This window comes from Falco punctatus (genome assembly GCF_963210335.1).
Source record: "Falco punctatus genome assembly, chromosome: 7".
Lineage (NCBI taxonomy): Eukaryota > Metazoa > Chordata > Aves > Falconiformes > Falconidae > Falco > Falco punctatus.
This window is the reverse complement of record NC_137587.1, coordinates 8,561,259-8,581,058: the sequence shown is the minus strand read 5'-3', so window position 1 is coordinate 8,581,058 and position 19,800 is coordinate 8,561,259. Positions and strand designations below refer to the sequence as shown.

Sequence of the window (19,800 nt, the reverse complement as noted above, 5' to 3'; positions counted from 1 at the left end):
AGTATACGGTATCATTTGGAAAATTCAATGTCAGCTAATTAGTAATCAGCTAGTAAGCGCTGGGGTGGGAAGAGACTGAACGCATCAGATGAGTCATTCACCCTGAACGCTTCAGGCAGCTCAAGTGTTAAGTCCTGTTCCCTTTACACTAATGTTACGGTCACTGAAAAACAACAGAACTAAAAAGTGACTTCTAGAGAGGGGTTCTGAAATCCAGCCATTTCCCTCTCTCCCAGGGCATCCCCAAGTGAGGAGTAGGCAAGCAGGCAGCACAGCCTAATTGGTTTCTTTGATGTGACAGACGTATGAGGGGATCAGTTAAAGAGCTCTATGATAACCTCCCTCACTGAGATTTGTTTTCAAGACACAGTGGATGTGGCAGGTAGCATTAGTACAGCCTGAAGATCTCTTGATATGGGAAGGGTCCTTTCTCACAGTGATAGTATCATAAACATCCAATCACCTAAGCAAGGCCCACCATCCTTCTATGGAACAAATTGGAAATTCTCCGCCCTGTTCCTGGTGTGCAAACACGTGCCAGCTGGGGTGGGAGGAACCTTCTGTCCAGACTCCCGAGCAAAGCAGTGTCAAACGGTACTGAGAACAGGCAGCAGGGAGAAGTGTTGATGGCCATTGCTCCTGCCATAGTTGCTCTGCAGAGAAAGACACCCTCAGGAACACCCATCCTGTCACATCAAAAGGGGTTTAAAAAAAAAAAAATAAATTATTCTACATCACATTCAATGTTAATCTACCACTGAAGCTCTCAGATTTGCTCTAGCTCCCAGCTGGCAGTCAGTACTGTTTGAAGCAGGGACTGGATGGCTGGTGTCACATCGAGGGTTGGGAGGTAGTGAAGAGCATGCAGGGTCTTTGCTTGTTGTACATGGGGGCCCTGGGGAAGCTACCTACAGATTCACAGGAAGGTGGGGTGGGGTGGGAGGCAGTCCGGGCAAGCCCAGAAAGTCTCTGCTCACAGTCTTACACAACTCTGCCAGGTTTCAGACTACTCAACATAATTGTCTGCTTTGCTTGGACACAGAGCCTGCACGTTTACTTACTGCCTTGACACCATATTTGTGTTTTTCCAGAGAAACACAAGCTGCAGGAAGGAAGCAGTGACTTCTAGCAGCCAAATCCTGACAACAAGAAAAAAAAAAAAAACTTTCAGAAGTTCTTTCACTACCGCATTTCGTACTGCCATGAAACAGCAGAGCTGTCAGAGCATCTAAAAATCTAAGTTTAAAAAAGCTTGATTCAAGGCAAACTAAGGTCACTGCCTCTTTCTCTAGAAAAAGACTGCCGTGAAATAGTAGGGATTTCTAGGGAAAACTGAGCATTAAATCACTTGCAGAGTTTTTCAACAATGAGACAGCAGAGTAAGGTAGTGGATCTGTCATGTCAGCGTTTGGTACGTGCCAGGTCCCTGGGAGGAGCCAGCTGGATGATTTATCTACTCTCTAACTACCTTTTTAAAATTATGTTCAAAAAATGTAAGTCAAGCTTCAAGGATCTTTAGCTAAAAGAGACAGTCAGGTCACCAGACGGCCGGTGTGTCAGATGCTAACCCAGCGCCCGTATGCCTGGGTACCGACTGAATCTCGGTTGCCCTACAGGTCATGAAACAAGTTGTGGGCTAACTCCACCTTAACAGCTGAGTTTTTATTAAAGGATTTGGCTGAACTTGGCAAAACGACAGTGTCAAGTTACAATTACTAAAGAAGTCTGAAGTCACACAAAGCTTTAGAGATTATACCCAAAACTTTGATGGGAGAAAGTGTACATGTCCACGGGACTACTGTCTTCCTGAAAAAATGATTTCAAAGATTTGCTCTCACTAACTCTTTGAGGGCTCCCAGCCCCTCCCCCAGCCTCCTAGAGAGCTGCACAAGCTCTACTTTCGCTGCATATTTCAGGAAATATGACATGTTGGGAACACCTTGCACAAGCACCATTGGAGTAGCTTCCCCTTCTGACTCTTTGCTGGCAGCTTTCCTCCACAGGTCTATCAAAAGAGGATCACCACTGTCATCTTCAGGCCTACACAGGCAGCGGGGAGTGGGATACTCCCAAATCATGAATAATTCAGCTTAGTTTAGTACAGTTTCTACCATGTCGTCAGCCCATTGCTGACACCTGAAAATATGGTATCCTTCCTTGTGGCAAAGATTCTTCTTCAGCAAAGACTGATTTTTAAATAATGGTATCAACAGCTCCTTTCTCCATCATGCTTTGCATGATAATAAAGTATTATTATTATTATTATTAAAGAGAAATAAACAGAACACACCTCATCCTAACAAGTCCTGACCTTGAGCCATCGGCTTTTCCTGCATGTCAGAAGCATGGCGCTCTTTTTAGGCTCTGTTTTCATGTACACAGTCAAACAATCAATAGCAGAATTAAGAATTGCCTCGTACTGCTCTTCACGGGAAAAGATGTCAAATGTCGAGTGGAGCGCACCACCGCACACTTTTCCGATGCATTTAATGCCCAACACAATATTGTCTTTTGGCCCTCAGGAAGGTGCTGTAGGATGAAGCCAAATTTCTACCATTTCCAAGTAACTCTCTCTTGTGTATGGATTGCCCAGCCCAGGGTACACTGAGCTCAGAGTATCATTGGTCTTTAGGGTGATGCGGAGCAGTATTATTGATTACCGAGTTACATAGTGAGTGCCAGCAACCATTCTTTGCCTGACAGGATGGAGGGACTGTATATGAATCATGTAAGATAGGAATGACTTGAGTCATGCTCAGTTAGCTCCTCTGTTTCCTTATTGAAAGATGCCTGCAATACTCCTTGGTCAGAAAATAACACTAAGAGCTTTAAAGAATGACAATAAATACAAAATGAGAACACAGAGGATTTCCTCTATAGTTTTCCTGAAAAGAAAAAAAAAGATAAACTGCCAGATAAACATGAACTGACGTGTTCCCTTTGCCACCCTTGTTTTGCTGTAAAGGCCTTATGTCAAGAAGCTGCACTATAATTAACTCCTGTTTTGTTTTACGCTCGATGCATAAAGACTACCGCTCCTCAGACAGAGATGGCAATACCCACTGCAGGGCATGACAGCTATCTCCTTGCTCATGGGTTCTGGCACCAGCCAATTCCTTTGTGTAATTTATCACCTGGCAATCCATCTCCTCCATCTATTATCCCGCACAAAAACCAGCTCTGGACAGCCACTTTCTCTGCAGCGTAGCAGGCGGAGCTGTCACTTTGCTTACCCTGTTCTCAGCAGGGCAAGGGAATATTGTCTTTTTGGATTCAGTAAGTCTCGTGGTAATTTGGTTGAATGTCTTACAGGTGGAAATAACAGCTCTGTGCACATTAGGCTAGACTGATGACCTGCATCGACATTTCTCTTCAGTTGGGATGTCTCTTTGAACTTAGGGCTTGCCAGCATCTAAGATTCATGCAAGTTAGCCGTCCTGAACTTTTTTTATTTTCCACAGGCTATTTAAGCATCAATTAGTGAAGCCTCCAAAAAATATTTTACTGAAATCAAATAGAAATGTTGCCTCTGTGCTGAACTGATAAATGTACAGTGATTTCAAATGCTCCGACTGTAACACGTCCAAACATTCAGTAACAATTTATGTTGTGAAACAATATATAGAAGCAAAACAATGCACTATTGCATGCCAATTCTTTGCTATTTGAAATCTGTTTCTAGGATTTTTACGTATGCAATCCACATGCATATCCACCCAGCATCTAAATAGTGCACCAGACTTATGGTACACTAGAATACCATTCATAAGCAGTATCAAAGGGGTTTATATTAGAAAGGTATAGATATATCAATAAATTCAACACGTTCTCCTAAAGCAGACATTTGGCTTATTAGTACAAGCTTGGTTTAAGATGATTTCATGTATGGAATCAATGAAGCCAACAAAAGTTTCTGTGGATCTAGTCTAAATTATCAGGGTTTGGGCCCTGATCAGTGCCTCTGTATTTGTGCCCTAGCTAGCTAGAGCTGCTGTAGTGCAAATATTAGCAGTGGTGAAGCACAGGCAGAAAAATAACACGCTGCAATAGATATTAAAATTCTCCTGCCTGTAGCAGTGCAGCTCAGAAAATCTCTCTATTCTGCAAGAAGCTCCATGTACAATAAAGAAAAAGGGAAAAAAGGAAAAAATTATGTTTTCCTTCAAAGACTCAACAAAAAGCAACACATCCTTTCAAGAACAAGACTTTCACCTTTGATACAGCTGTACTGGATCTAGAATTTGCCATGTGCTTAGGGAGAGGACTCGCAAAGCCAAAGAGAGTTCAGGTTGGGGAAAATAATTAATTTCTATTCCTCTCCTTCAGCTCAGTCAACCTCATGGGGGGAGGTGCCAGAAAACATTACTGCCCTCCCTTTCTTCAAATTAAAAAAAAAAAAAAAAGAAAAAAAAGTAGATGAGGAGGGAAAGGGGAAACAAAGATACAGAAAGAAACTGGGGAGGGGAGGAGTAGGGATGGGGAGCTGAGAGGCAAGAAGAAAAAAGCATTTGTAAAATTAAAAGGCAGGGCCCCATCAGATTGTGTCGGGCAGGGGAAAGCGTGTTGTAGGCAGGAGTAATTGGTAATCGGAGCAGAAGTGAAGAAGGGGATGATTTATGAGAGCATGGAGACAGGGGTGGAATAATTTTTGGAGCAGAACGGGGAACTTACTGAACGCCTGAAACTCAGCTACTTATCCACTCGTTCTCGTGATAAATTAGCTCTTGTTTAAAGTAACCGGAGCTCCATTTTTCATTCTGATTACTACACTTGATATCTCTCTCTCTCCTTCTGTTTCTCTCTGACCACTGCCCCTTAGCAGGTTCTCTGAGCTGAGGCAATGGGTTTACGGAAACTCTTCACCCCTCCATTACACTGTTTCCCACCACCACGCACCTTCCAATTACTGTAGGGTTAACTCTGTAAGTTGCTGTGTGTTTCTCTGAACCACTTAAGCAGTTTCTCAGGATTGACCTGGGAGCATATGAAACACAATCCTCCATTTATGCGATGGTGGGGGGAAGGCATGTGTGGATGGGGGCGGGGGGTGGGGTGGTGATGTTAGCCTGCATACGGAGCAAGCACAGCGGTATGCCATGGCTTCCAGCATTTGTGTGTGCTCACCACGTTTGGAAAGCTGCAACATGTCTGTCCTAGAGCACATCAGGTTATTACCAGGAATGATTTATTTTATGGCACCATCCAAAGCCACCTCACCTCCCTGAGGCTCAAGGTCTCACTTTCAGTTTACCGCCTAAATCCACATGAAGACACAACAGGCATGACTGAAACGTGGCAGAAAGAAGGAGGTGACATACAGTGACAGACTGGCCACAAGCAAGAAAGATGGTTTTAAGAAACTCATATAAAAATATGCTTTTAATAAAAAAATGTAAGATAAAAAATACTAATAACTATCAAGTTTGTTACTGACATCAGAACTAGTTATTTTCCTGAAAGCATCAAAATACTCCAGTGGATCACAAGGAAAGACTTGAAGGACAAAGTGGGTTTGCCTGTCGGTTCAGGGAATACAAACGACAAAGTATAAAGGATCCCACGGGAGACAGACCAGCTAGGTTTCTGCTACCTTCCCTTATGAGTGAGAAAGACACGAAGAGCAAATTTCTGAGAATACTGAGGAATAAAGTATGAGAACAGACAAGCCAGGAGTTGACTCGTTACTGCCATTAGTCTAGAACAAGGCTAAAGAAAGAAGAAAGGGTTATTCGCTGAACTTAAAAGATGACAACGTAATTTTTCCACACACAAATAAGTAGCTGGTGCAATCTTCACCTCAGCTGCTATTGATGCCAGGAGCTTGGCACAATTGAAAAGGGTAAGGCAGGTGTAAGGACATACCCAGACTTACTCTGGTTGGTGTGGACATCAGCAGCTGAGCCCCTACACTAGAAGCTAATTCCTACATATACAGTCTCAGCAGATGTGACCCCACAGTCCAGCTGTTCCTCAACTGCCCCCTGCCTGAAGTCCTTGCACCTTCTCAACTCATCGTGTGTCAGCCACAACAAAAGACAAGGTATCAGGTTAGCAAATTACACCAGCTCTGACACATCACAGCAGTGCATGACTTCCCATGCAGGGCAGCACAGCCATAAAGCCTTACTGAACAAACAGGCTGCCTGCCTGATGCTGCTTACACCCAGTGAAAACTCTTATCACATACCACAGGACGCCACAGTGGTTAGACTGTGCATTCAGTTCTAGCTGTTGTGAAGAAGCCGTATTCTGAGGAGTGTCATCTGTCTGATTTGCTGCTGCTGCTGCCTGCCCTGTGACACCTCCTGCACTGCCAGCCTGAATATACTCTCCTAGATACAGTTCAGTTAAATCACACCAAGCCACATTCAAAACCGAGCCAATTCTAGTAAAGCTAGCATAAACCTTACTCAGGTTTCTCTTATATTTCTATAGCCAGGAGGTAATATAACCACACATCATCTTGCGCCAGAAAAGATTAATATTATGGATAGGTACCTTTCCAAGTGAGAAGACGCACCTCAACAAAACATATTCACACCACTGTCTTTCAATACAGGCCTTTTTCTCATGGGCTTTCAATGCTTATCCTATAAGCATAATGATCTCCAAGTTCAAGCAGAGCAATCCCATCTCCATCGCGTCCTTATCTGTACTACTGTAGAACTATGTGTTACATGAACAACATGGTAGCGCCGAACTCCTGCTGTTACCTATGTTAGTGTGAGAGACATTCTTTGAATAAGTAAATACAGCTTGAGTTATCAGGTGTTCAGGAGGAAAGTCTAGGTAAAGTACAAAAATCAGACAAAAAGCTATAAGCGTTGTCATTACCAAAACCAGCAGGTTGGGCAGGTTGTTTGGAAATGATGGAGCCTCTGCCCCGAAGGAGCCACAGACAGCTTAAGAGCCCAGACCTCCTGAACACTTACAAGCTCGCAGCCTGACATGGTTCTCACAAAACCCACCAGAAAGGTATCTTTGCAAGATAAATGGGACCACCAGGTATTACACCATTAGTATCTCACCAGGGTTGTCAACACAGCTACATCGTGCAGGCAGGGACTGCAGAACAAGGCCCAGAGTAAAACGCAGCTGTGAGAGGCAACAGGCAAGGACAAGGTGTGCAATAAAAGGGTGAAGATAATGAACGTGCATTTTCTTTGAGGTGAGTATACTGCACATCCTCTAACCTTGGAGGATCCCAGGGGGTTTTGGAAAGGGGATGAGGGTGGTTCGCAGTTGTTAATACATTTTTATTATATATTTTATTATATTAAGTAGAGGGCAAACTGATCACTATGACCAGACAAGGACAGGGAGATTAGCCTTACTGCAGTGATGGGCAGTTTCTTACTTGGAGTCCAGACAGCTAATCTACCCACCATGTTTCACACAGCGCTCGCTTTATCTGTACTTGGGAGCCCAATCCCATCTCTCCTTCTCATACCTTTGATAGCAAGCACCTAGATTCTCAGAGATTTCAGAAAGCCAAAGTGTATGAAGCAAATGAAGACTCTGAAAGTTTTTCTTTTATATGCAGCAATTTCAATGCAGGAGCATCTAGCACAGTCTCAGAGAGGAAACGTTACACCTGAGGATCCAGATCCATACGTACTTAAACTTCCCCAGTTTGAGGCACAGAAATGGAAATCTGTATTTTCAAAGAAAGATTCCTCAAAGCTGTGGAATAGGAAATACAGCTGATTTAAATAAATAAATAATATCAGTTTTTTAAAAAATTATCTTTTCAAATTAGCCCAGAACTTGAACTGTCAGGTTTCAAAGGAAAAGACAAAAAATCAGTGAAACAAAACATCTGCTCCTGAAGCTGCAACGTAAGGCACTAATCCAAGGGAAAATAACTGGTGGGTTTCAAAGAACAGTACTCTGTTTTCACTTACCATGATCAGTGCTGCTGCACAGGAGCATGTTTTACACCAAAAGAACAGAGAGCACACAGCAGCTTTCACAAGTTTTTGAATACTTTAAGTCAAAAAGCATGAAGAACATATGCCAATTTTTTCTCTGGGGAGACCACATTGTTGCAGAAACACCAGGTAGTAACCTTGCATCCCTTACCACAGCCCATAAGATGACAACTAGGATTTTTTTTTATTTTTTTTTTTTTTAATTCTAGAGGAGATTATGTTATTACTCTTGGATCCCAGCTGAAAGACTTTGTATTTGAGATAAGGCACTTGAAAACATAAGCAGGACAAAAGCAGAAGCTTCATTTTAGGGAAAATTTCAAAGGTAACAGGCCACAATCTTATGCTTTCTCCAAGGAAGTGAAGTAGATGGGGGCTAAATAAGCTACGCAGTTCAAATCCAACCTGCGTGAAATTTGGCGTACCTGTAGTTTTAAACTGGCATCTAGAGCAGCTTGGGTTTTGAAAACCAAACACACACTTCTTTTTTCCGGAATGAATCTCAAGTGGTGAAAACTTACTAGGCAGGTTTTGCAATAGACTGCATGGAGGGAACGGTTCCTTTATCTGCCTGTGATGTTTTCCCTTGTGATTGTTTTCTAAGAGACCACTGCCATGGTGGCTTACAGCTGCAGCTCCTTTCTTCTAGGACTACCTGACCAGCGCAATGCTAAGACAGCTGATGGACAAGCCAGGAGCAGTTAGCACGAAAGGGTGTGCTAGTTCCCTCTGCCTTGTCATTGCCTTGGCTCAAAGCTAGACAACAAACTGCAGAATTAGTCAAAGGGTCATCTGCATCTCAGCCTTCCTGATGAGACTGCCAACAGGAAAACTTCCCAGCGCAACTCCCGGCCATTTTCTCTGCAAAATGAGTAAGATACTAGTTCAGCTGGGACTCTAACTCATACTACACAGCTGTGAGGTAGTACTGACTGGCTGTGTTGCTGCAAGGTGAACGCTGCAGACTGAAGCACTACTCAATCTGCAGCCAATCAACTGGGCAACTCTTATTTATCATTCCCCAGTGTCTCTGATACTGTAACCCAAAGGTTCACATGTAATAGCTGCCTCTCTCAGTGGCCAAGACAACCAGAATGCAAATACAGCACAGTCCTTCATGTGCTAGCAAATTCATCCTGTTCAGCCTAAGAGCTCAGATGAGCGAGCAAGCAAGCGTTGTCCTTGCAGCCATCATCTGCCTGCCTCTGTCCTGCAAAGCCAGCTAGCCCTCAGGGAAACATCCTGCACTCGGTGTAAAGGAGTAGCTGAAATACTGAGAGGATGCCGGGACATCCTTTTCTTACAAAGAAAGCAAGCATTCATTTATGGGACAGAATCAAAACTCTGTGGCTCTGCTTTCTGGCCCTCTCAGGAGTTAGAAGTCATTGTTACTTAGCGGACAGTGAAAATTTCTCCCCACTAGTTTCCAATCCAACCAATGGAGAAAAACTTTTGTGGAAACTTTTTTTGAACAAGACCTAAAGTTCTTGGAGGTTCTTCCATTTGTGTTGGCCTTCTAGACCATACTGGAATCCAAATAACCTATCTGATTTACTGGGAGGGTTGTAAGATACCACAGGTACAGGGAGAGGAAGGTGGAGAGAAGAATCCTAAGATACAATGGATATATTTATTTTTTTAAGAACTGTCGTTGCTCTTTTCTATGCCCCCTCCTCTGGCAAAGGTGAACTGCATATCTTTAGTTAATAATTAACTTGTCATGAGCTCCATCAATATCCCATCATCTAAGTGACAGAGGGAAGGGAGGCGATGGGGGAGGTGATCAGCACGACGTGCCAGCTCTGCCCGCAGCCTGCGATCTCGTCTCAGCCATAATAAATAGGATGAAATGCGCTCCTGATAAATGCCCGTGTCATGGAGAGATTTTACCTTCACTCAGAAACAATGTAATATCTCAGCTATTACCCAAAATAATTTATCAATGTGTAATAGCTTTGTGCAGAGCTCAGATAGGAGGGGAGCAGCGCTGCCCGAGATGGATGGATCCTACCTTCTGCTTTTAATTTTTAATGCTCGTAGGCAGCTTCACATTAAAGGCCAGGTGTCATATATAGACTTAATGTAAGAATGGAGTTCATGAATTCTAATCAGGAGAGAATCTCCCTCTCTCTTCTCTTGCTTTAGTCACTTTTTTTTTTTTTTTTATTTATCAGTTTTCTTCTCTTTCTGTACTCCCATCCTCTTTGCCTCCCTCTTTTGGTCCATTTCTTCCCCCCCATTCTTCATATACATTTTACTCCTTGTCTCTGTAACAAAACTATTTGGGTAGCTGTTTGCTACTCCCAAAAACTGTACCATCACTTAAGGAAAAAAAAGAAGGCTGGATCTACTTTTGCCTTGATCCTGGTATCATTATTTTCATCTAGAAGAACAAACTCAATGCAGATACCAGGCCAGAATATTAGCATTTTATATCCAGTCAAAAAACCCCCAGCACAGTAGGGCTCAAGAGTGAAAAAATCTGGACTGTGGCCATCAAAAATCATAGTGGAATTGCATTACTGGAAAGATCCTGGTTGTTAGGGGCCAGTGGAGAAGGCTCATCCCATATCCCAGCCAAATCACATATCCCTGCAAAGAAATATGTTCCTTTAATTGGGAAGAATACAGCACCGTTATGTGTGGATGCAAAAAAATGCTGTATCCCAAGATCTCTTTTTCCTAAGATTTCTAGTGTCCTTATAGCCATGTCAGCCACATAAAAGTTCTCTTCACTTTCAACATCATGCATGAAAACCCAGCTGGGACCCATCTCATCCAGTGGCCTGCATCAGAGGAACCTATTAAAGGATCTTTGTAGCAATACGTGAAATCTCCAGTATGGACAACAGGACAGAGCCAGGAAGTTCAGTCATTAAAAACACACCATTAGGGCTCACATTAGAAATACCATTATTGTATTGATACACTACATCAGAGAATGACGTACCGTCTGGGTGAGACATACCTGAAAGCAACAGCAAAGTATGACAGCACTTCTCAGCTCTGCGGAGAGAATGGAGCTGTAGGAAGGAAGAGGGGAGCACCACTTACTGGCCAGAACGTGCAACGAGGGACAAGACGACAGTTAATACAAGCAGCAGACACAAAGATCAAGGAAGAGCCACAGGCTGCAGAAAGGAAAAGACTGATCGGACAAAGCTTTTGTTTGCACTACGATGTGAAGGAAAATAAAAGCACACCCAGGCATGCTGCCCAGAGGAGGAGCACTGCCAGAACTGCAAACGCTCTTACAACCACTTTGCTGACTTGAAAATTAGGAGGACACCAGTGCCGAGAGGAGCTTGGACTTGATTTCTTGCTTTCTGTCAACAAAGGTAACATTAACTACTCCATTTGTTGGTTGACAGTGCAGGGACCACAGACTGAATGACTCTTAGGAATTCCCCCAAATGAAAAGACTCCTCCTGTGCTCAGGATGGCATAAAACCACTCTGCTGGTACTGCTCTGATAACCTTTAGTGGTTGCATTGTCAATGAACTACTACTCGTCCTCACCACTCAGACCTCTTTCTCTCCAGAACATAGAGAACTTACGGCACAGGCCATTTATTCCCACGTGGTACGAGCATATCCCTCAGCCTACCAGAACTCTGCTGGGTTGTTCTATTCTCAAGCACCAAATTCACTACAGTCTGTAGGCAAGTTTCCTTTCTTGCTTTTTACCTTCTGCAAGGATTGCTCCAAGAACATTCCTCTATTTTCACCTTACTGCATGTCACATAGTTCTGGAGGTCTCAGCTAAAACAAGTAGCATGCCCAAAATTTCACTGGGTTTGTATTGCTTCTCACTTGGTGGTTGATCAAGAGAAGAGAAAGGCTGGTGCAAGGCATACGTGGCTGTTCGTGGGCAGCAGCTCTGGAAACCTCTCAGGCTGTCTATGAAGATCCCCAGTTTTTCTAGGAGCACTTCACAAAGACTGGCTGCATGCTCATGTTTTACGGAGTACAGTTTGCTCCTCTGTGTTTAAGTGTAGCACTGCAAAGGCAAGACACTAGCATCCCCTGGTGCAGCAGCCTTAGGATACCCTCTATGATATACAGTTATCTGAACTAATAAGGAAGAGAGATGTTGTTTGAAGAGGACGGGAAGATAGCCTTACCTCCCCTGAATACCACTCACTTAGTGGCTTCCGCCTGGCTGCAAGCCAGGAGGAGAGCAGCATGCCCTTGTCTGTGCTGAATGAAAGCCCACTGCCTGCTGCCAAATAGCCTCAGGCAGACAGCCACTCCGTAGACCGACCTAAGAGCTCTAAACTCATTCACTCATGGGCCAAGATCCTTCCTAACCCTAGGGGGGGGAGGGGTGATAGAGAAAAAAAAAAAAAAAAAAAAGAGAGAGAGGTCCCCCAGGTAACAGTCTTTTGCATCACACAGCCTGAGCCTAATAAGGGTCTATTGCTGTCTCATTCCATTGCTAACACTGTGACTCTAACTGCCGTGTACTACAAATTAATTCATTCCTTCAGGCCTTGCTGTTCAGTAACTGGCTGTCACAGCAATCTCCCGAGGAGCTAATTGAGAGTTGTGATCCGTGCAGTATTTCCATTAGTGCTGTAATGACAGGCAGCCAGACACACACACATGCATGCTCACACACACACAGCACAGGTTCCTCTGTCCCCACAAAGGGAAGCAGATAACAAGCCAGAGCCATCTCAAGTGTCAAGCATCAGCTGGGAGAAAGGAAAAACAGGAGGAACAATTTCCACGATTCAGACTGAGGTCACCCAAACTTAGCCTGAATGAGAGCAACTTGCTGGGAGTTCAAGACAAGCTCCTAATTCACATTAGCAGAGTAAAATCCTTCACCCCTCTTCTGTACAGTGGCACTGTTTCCAGAGGCTACCAATCCCACCCAACAAGTCACCTCTATTTGAATGGCCTTCCCCATTGCATGGTGGGACCTGTAGTCTCTCTCCATAGAGATGCTTCTTGAACAAGGATGATTACAATTATAGTTGTGTGTAGCTCTGTAGAACCTACTAATATTAGAGTCTTACGAGTTCTTCTTCACAAACTAAAAGAGGTGTTAATTTGGGAAGAATGTATTTGATCAGTTATGATGCGATTCATTCAGGAACCTGCATAGCTCAGGCATAAAGTCTGTTTACAAACTTAGTCTCTTTATTTGTTTTTCCTTTCATGCCTAGTTTCCAGAGGATTAACAGGAAAACATTAAATACAGTACCTCCTGTAGCTGTGCCACCTGCTGGTAAACACTTAGCCATCTTAAAGGACATGTTTTATGTCTTAACAACTACATCCTCCCGATTCTCACCCAGAAAGCAGAGGACACGCAATTCTGTGCTGTCACTGATGATTATTCAGCAGAGTCAGTTAGAAGGTGAGAAACCTGGGTGTTTGTTCACTTTTTTGAACTAACTATAGAATTAACCCTACAATATCTGAGGTCTTGTCTACGTACAGACAAACGGGTACCCATTTAACTTAATCATCTTAGAAGCTGGTCAAACTGATACAGACTAGTTCAGGTAGGCACTTCTGACTGCTTTATTAATGCCAAAGCTGTGACCAGTTTCTTTATAAATTAAAGACAGTTTCAAAGTCTGCTATCAATAGGAAACCAAATCACAACCATTATTTTGAACAACGACGAACAAATCCTTTAAAAATGTAGTGCTGGTCTTGGTATTTTTAACCTTAAAGGAAAAAAAAAGAAAGACTATTTTAAGTTTCCCTAGTAATTAAAATTCTGTGATATTTTAAGTATCCAAGCAAACCAGGATGCATTTGCAAGTGAATTATTTCAAAGTGATCTGTGCGATTATTGTAGCAGCCAGCCAGATTTAAGTCAAAGCTCCAGTCACCCTTAACTTGAGACCGCTGCAACGGCAAAAGCAACTCAGCTATGTGTAAGGATGGAGTTCCCAGAGGGTGAAGATATCCTCACTTGGGCCTGGACTGCTCTCACTTAGTCCCAAGTTTCCAAAGGCAGCTTTTTAGCAAGGGAATGAGCTGCAGGTTCCTCAGAGCATTCCAGAGAGCCCAACATGCCACCAGTGCCATCTGATTTTATAAAAATACCTAGGGAAGATACCTATTCAAGGTACACAAACAGCCTTTAGGGCTCAGATAGACAATTAAGTTACTGAGCCTTAAGAAGTCATGGCATGTAATCTTAGCTTGATAATTGAGCACATGCATGTTCCTGGCATGTGTCAAATGCCAGGTCCTTTGACTTAACCTAGAAGAAGACAGCGTTAAGTGGAATTACTGCAGGCTAGTTGTGCACACAGCTGTTACCACAGCTCAGCTGATACACAGCTCTTTGTTCAGTTGTGCTAAATGTTACTGCACGTACAAACCCCGATTCTGCCCTCTTGTGACAATATCACAGGACAATGAGGTTCTTCTTTTAAAAGAAGTCAGATGAATTTGATAAAAGAAACAGTAAAATTTCGAAAACTTTCACAACACTGAAGTGCCCCGGAAAGTGAGTTCATGTAGGATGTTCTAAGATATCTATGTAGACCCATACTGTAATGTGTTTGGCTTTCCTGTATATAACTGCAATTACAATTTTCAATTGGACATAGCTGCAATAGATATAAAATAATCTCAGAGGGACACAGCAGAAGGCAACAGATCGGGTACATCTGCCTCTTCCACAGATAATCAAACTGAAAGCCCACACCGCACCAAGAACAGACCCTACCATCACTCATAGCAAGCTCCTGAAAAAAAGATGAAAGGCTGTCGGTGAAGAAAGTTCCAAAAGCCCAGGGGCAGAGGAGATGCTGGAACAGGCCACAGAGCTCATTAGGGTATGGCGTGTCCTGGGACTTCATTTCAAGAATCATTCAGGGTATGCCCAAGGAATATGCAAATAGGGCATAAAGCTTATCCGTTATCAACATTGGGAAAGCTGTGGTATAAATGGAAGAAGTCCCAAGTTCTCACCAATAACTTCATTGTTACAGAAACACTATATGCCTCAGAACAGCTTTGGCTTCTGTGCAAAGTCTAAGTCACATCTTTTTCCTTCAAATGTGAGAGAAGATGGTTTCCAGCTGAGGGGTGGGGGCGGAGTGTGGACATACAAGCAGTGATTTAGTCCAGACTATTTTGAACTGATTACTTGGAGGGAGCTTTCAAAACGTGGTTACTGATTTAGTGAGCACGGCATGTATTGCTACACAAACTGATCTCTTCATAGCCCTGCCATGCCAGCACACACATAGTTAACATGACAGGATCACCCCAAACAACCTGCACCAACTCCTGTGGACATAATATGTGAAAGAAGCCCTTGTCCATGTCAGCATTTGACATCCTCATGGTTTCCATGCACAGCACAGTTTTGGGGTCTGACTGTTTTGTTGCCAGCAAGTCTCAGTGTCTGCATTTCCCAGAACATAATCCTGTCAATATTTGCACAAATTTTTTTCCCATGGCTCACCGACGCTCGATTTATTTATTTATTTTTTTTTTGGTAGAGGAAGACCTCAAGCCTGTCAAACTTACAGTGCTCACGGCACTGTTCAGTTCAATCATTCAATCACATTTCCATGGCCTTTATTTGAATGTTCTTGCAATAAACAATGCAGCCACAAGCAGAAGAGCTGTTGCACATGTGCTGTTCCACAGCTCAGTGCAGAGGGAAAGCACACTCGGACTCACTTGGTCCACAGGCAAAGAAAGAGTACTTATGCACATAGGCTCAGGGAAGTCAGGTAAGTTCTTGCAAGATCAGCGAAAACAATTCCTAACAAGATTTTTTCAGGTTAGTGCAACATGGACAACTGGGCTGTACCTCCAGAGATCCTAGCGTGAGACTTGGGCAAGCACTTGGCCAGTGCGTGCACAGCCACTGTATGTGAGTAATGAGTGTGTGGCTCTGCAGAACCACATGCTTCTCCTGGAAAGGTTTGGCACATCCTATACTAACAGAATACCCAAGGGTCAGCTGCATAAGGTAAAAATGCAGAAAAGTCCAAAAGCAAAACAACGAAGCAGGTCTGTGATACAGTAAGTGTTCTCACATTCACTGGGCTGTACTGGTCTGGGTACAGCAGCATGAAGTCAGCCAGTCTCCTTGCTTTTATCTAGCAAACCCAAGAAGAGAAGCGGAACACAAGTCTATTTGCAGCTTTGACAACACACCACTGCAGTGAAGCTTATCCTACCAATTAATTTTTTATAAGCCAGGCAGTGGCTGGTGAAACTTTTTGATCCATACAAACCTAGCAGTAAAGCCCTGAAAGTAATATACAATCACCTGTATACATGATAAAGCTTTACCAGTTCAACTGAAATCTCATTTTAAACCTGTTCTCTACCTTCACCAGACAAAATATAAGGAGCTGCTCTCCCACTGAAAGAAGGATGTTGTAGTGGAATCCACACCAATTTGACTAAGCAGGTGTAGAGATCACCTATCAACTTCAGTTCAGTTGTCCCCAGCAGACAGGCCCTAGGGGTATTCCCATCAGATATTGTATCTTCAGTGCAGCAGGGCTAGACCTAGAGTTCTGCAAGTGTCATTAATTCTTTGTTAGGTTGGATGAACCATAGTTTCTTCATATTATTCTTGTTTGCCAGCAGGGAATAGATTGTTGCTCCCCACTACAGTTCGATCTTCAGAGGATGGTTCTAAGCTGGAGGCAAAACTCTCCAGTGTGAGGTGGAAGAAAGGGCTGAGCTGTGCAAGTTCACAAGATATACACACTGACTTATCTAGCCATGCCCAAGCCTGCTGCTGGCTCCATACAGCTGACACACAGCTGAGAAGCTGGAGGCAAAGCTAACATGGAGACGCACAAGGCAGCAGCTGCACAGCAGAACGCATATTCAGCATCTAAAGCCCCTTCACATCACACCTTCTCCAGGAAACCCAGGCCAGCCCCAAGATGTAGTACAATGCACCTGTCTCAGCTCAAGAGGTCCTTGCAGCTTGTGTTTGATGGAAGACACCCATCTACCCTGTGAGTAGATCTGCTGTTCCTGTGAGAACAGGGGTCTTTAGAAAGGAGGAGCTGTCCTGATGCAGCAAGCTCATGAAATCATTTGGAGGGAACCTTTGGGGGATATCTAGTGCAGTCATGAAATGGGACTACTACCGCCATGAGAACTTGTCAGCTCTACCTTAGTCTAGCTAGGTCTTGGAAACTTTAGTCTAGCTGAGTCTTGGAAACTTCTAAGGATGGAAGTCTCACCGTATCTATGGGCGACGTGTTTCATTGCAGCACAGGCCCCCAAGGGAAGTTTTACCTATTCCCAGTTTGAATATCCCAAGACACAGTATGCACTGCCAGCCATAGCTGGCAGAAGACCAAGTCCTACCTAGATTACTCTAAGAATGGTAAACATAAAATGAGCAGAAACAAGCAAACATTTGGAAACGGGCTCACAAAAACAGCACACAAATGCATTTCTCATGCTACCTGAAACTCGGCACTAACTACAGGAACTCCTTCAGGATTTCTGTTTTCAACAGCTCTTCTCAGTCAGCAGAACTCAAGACAGATTATGGCACTCTGATACTCCCTCCAACAGAATAAAGCTGCATGAAAACAACCAAGACAGCATCAAACAACGTCTGACTGCCAGCCCAGCTCCCACAGCATTCCCTGTTCAGCAGGGCAGGTCACAGAGCAGGGGCTTCAGTCTCTGTTTATGCTGCTCGGTTCTCCCAGGCAGTTATCAAGTGCAAATAAACTCAGAGGGACACATTCCTCCTCTAGTTCTAATGAAGGCCGCCGAGACTCATCATTAGCTAGGTGTATGAGGGCAGCTCATACACGTGTAACCATCTATCTGGAGACACCTATGGTATAATACCAAAGGGTCTGTTGTGCGAAGGAGCCGTTTCTTCAGGAGGTGCTTCTGATTCAGGTCGATAGAAAGCTGAAGCACCAAAACTCATGAACTTCACGTGGCTCTCTGCCCACTTCTCTTGCTAAAGCAAGGAACTAGTTTTATTCTGGTCTGCCACAGTCCAAGTTAACTCACTGCATAATTTAGTGTAGCTGTCTTACAAATCACACCTAGAAGCACGGAATTAGGGTGATTAGGATGGAAAAGGACCCTTGGAGGTCATCTGGTCCAAACCCCTGTTCAAAGCAGGTCCAGCTTTGAACTTAGATCAGGCTGCTCAGGACAAATTGTGACTCCCTGAAGACAACAGCCCCTCTGCAACTACTTCCATTATGGAGAACTTTTTCCTTGTAGCTGTTTTAACTCTCCTGTTTCAGGTTGTATTCATTGCCCCTCATCCTTTTACTGTGCTCCTCCAAACAGAAACGGTCTCTGTCATCTCCAACTACTCATTAGGCAGTTGAAAGCTAGAATTAGATCTCCCTTAGCATCTTCTTCCCCAGCTGAATAAACTTTGGTCTTTCAGCCTCTCCTTTTATCTCACATGCTCCAGTCCTCTAACCATCTTTGTCAGCATTGGCTGGACTTGCCAACATCTTGTTTGTCACCATCTTCCCTACATGGGGCAGCCCAAAAGTGGACACAGGACTCCATGTACAGCCCTGCAATCGCTGAATAGAGGGGAATAATCACTCCTTGACTTGCTGTATGCAATCCTATTAATGCAAGGTAGTATGTGTTCAACCTCCACTAACCCAAAGTCATGCCGCTGATTGATCTTCAGCTTGTGTATCAGGACCTCCAGGTCCTTGTCTGCAGAGCTGCGCTCTAGCCACGCGGATTCTAGCCCACACTTCTTTCAAAAACAACATTCACTTCCCAACATACCTTAGCAACATCACAAAATCAGTATACAATTTGTAATTCAAAGGCCGTAAATACACCTCATGAGCAGAACAGAAAATAGATGGTTTGTGGGAGTGGCTGGATTTGCTTGCAACTGAAAATTTAGGGAGTATTTAGGCATGATTTGCAAATTGTATTCCCTCACCTCCTACTTTACCTTTTGTCCCAGTGCAGTATCCGTGCCTTACATGTTTGTGTAAGATGCCACAACTTTTGCCTTCTCTGAGACCTCATGCACCAGAGGTAGCAGGACAGCCTGATCATCTGTGGTCCACTGAGGACAGCAAACAAGGAGCAAATACGTGCTACCAAAATCAAAGGAAGCAGATGGGACACATCCTTGCACCACAATCTCTTCAGCTGTAGGCAAAAGAAAGTTCTCTGGTTCAGGCTATCCTGGTTCAGAGCAGAGGCCAGGGAGTGAGGAGTGGAGAAAAGGCCAGGAGCTGAGCACTCCCCCTTCATCTTGTCACTCTGAGTTTGAATGAACAGAGTGAGGAGGAGGAGAAAGAGGACATGCCTGGTCAATAGAGTAGCAGAAAATAGTGCAGGTCTCTGGAGAGGAGACTACAGAAGGGAGCAGTGCAGAGAAAGGTGGCTCAGGAGCCCATAACACTTTCACCATACTGCACTTTTCCACCAGAATGCCCTAAACATGTTACCACTTCCCCAGGAACAGATCTACAACATTGCTCCTGAACCTAGTTCCATACCCATTTATACCTACCTCCTCAATGTATATATCATCAGATTTTATACTCTGACTCATTCGATTTCTGGCACTATTTATGTTTTAACTCACAGTTATTTCTCTTTCCTGTGGGTGGTTTAGAGCAGATTTCACAGCTGTTAGGCTTTAAATAAAGTATCTGTTCTACTGAGTTGTATTTTAAATGATTAACACCCTGCAGGTATGCTGCTTTCTCCCCTTTATCTGCTCTATTTTCCACAGTGCCCAAGCTCTATAATCTCCTAAGACAAGATCCGTTTTGTCCAGCACTGTAGGTATGTCGGTCAAGGGTGCAATCAATGTTGGGGCATTACCTGTGGCAATGGCCTAGAGCAGCTACTTAAATTAAAGACAGGGTAGGAACAGAATGAC

General features: G+C 43.8%; 1 protein-coding gene across 10 annotated transcripts in view; it reads right to left on the bottom strand.

The window, feature by feature from the left end:
• Positions 1-19,800, bottom strand: part of ANGEL1 (angel homolog 1) — a gene marked incomplete at its 3' end in the record, with an annotated part of 174,234 nt that overhangs the window by 32,398 nt on the left and 122,036 nt on the right. Inside the window, exon 12 of one of the 10 annotated variants that reach the window (XM_080395975.1) lies at positions 10,900-10,954. The exons of the other annotated variants lie outside the window; for them this stretch is intronic. Within the exon in view, the coding sequence (XP_080252101.1) occupies positions 10,932-10,954 (23 nt within the window). The remainder of the gene's footprint in view (positions 1-10,899; positions 10,955-19,800) is intronic. 10 annotated transcript variants of the gene reach the window in all.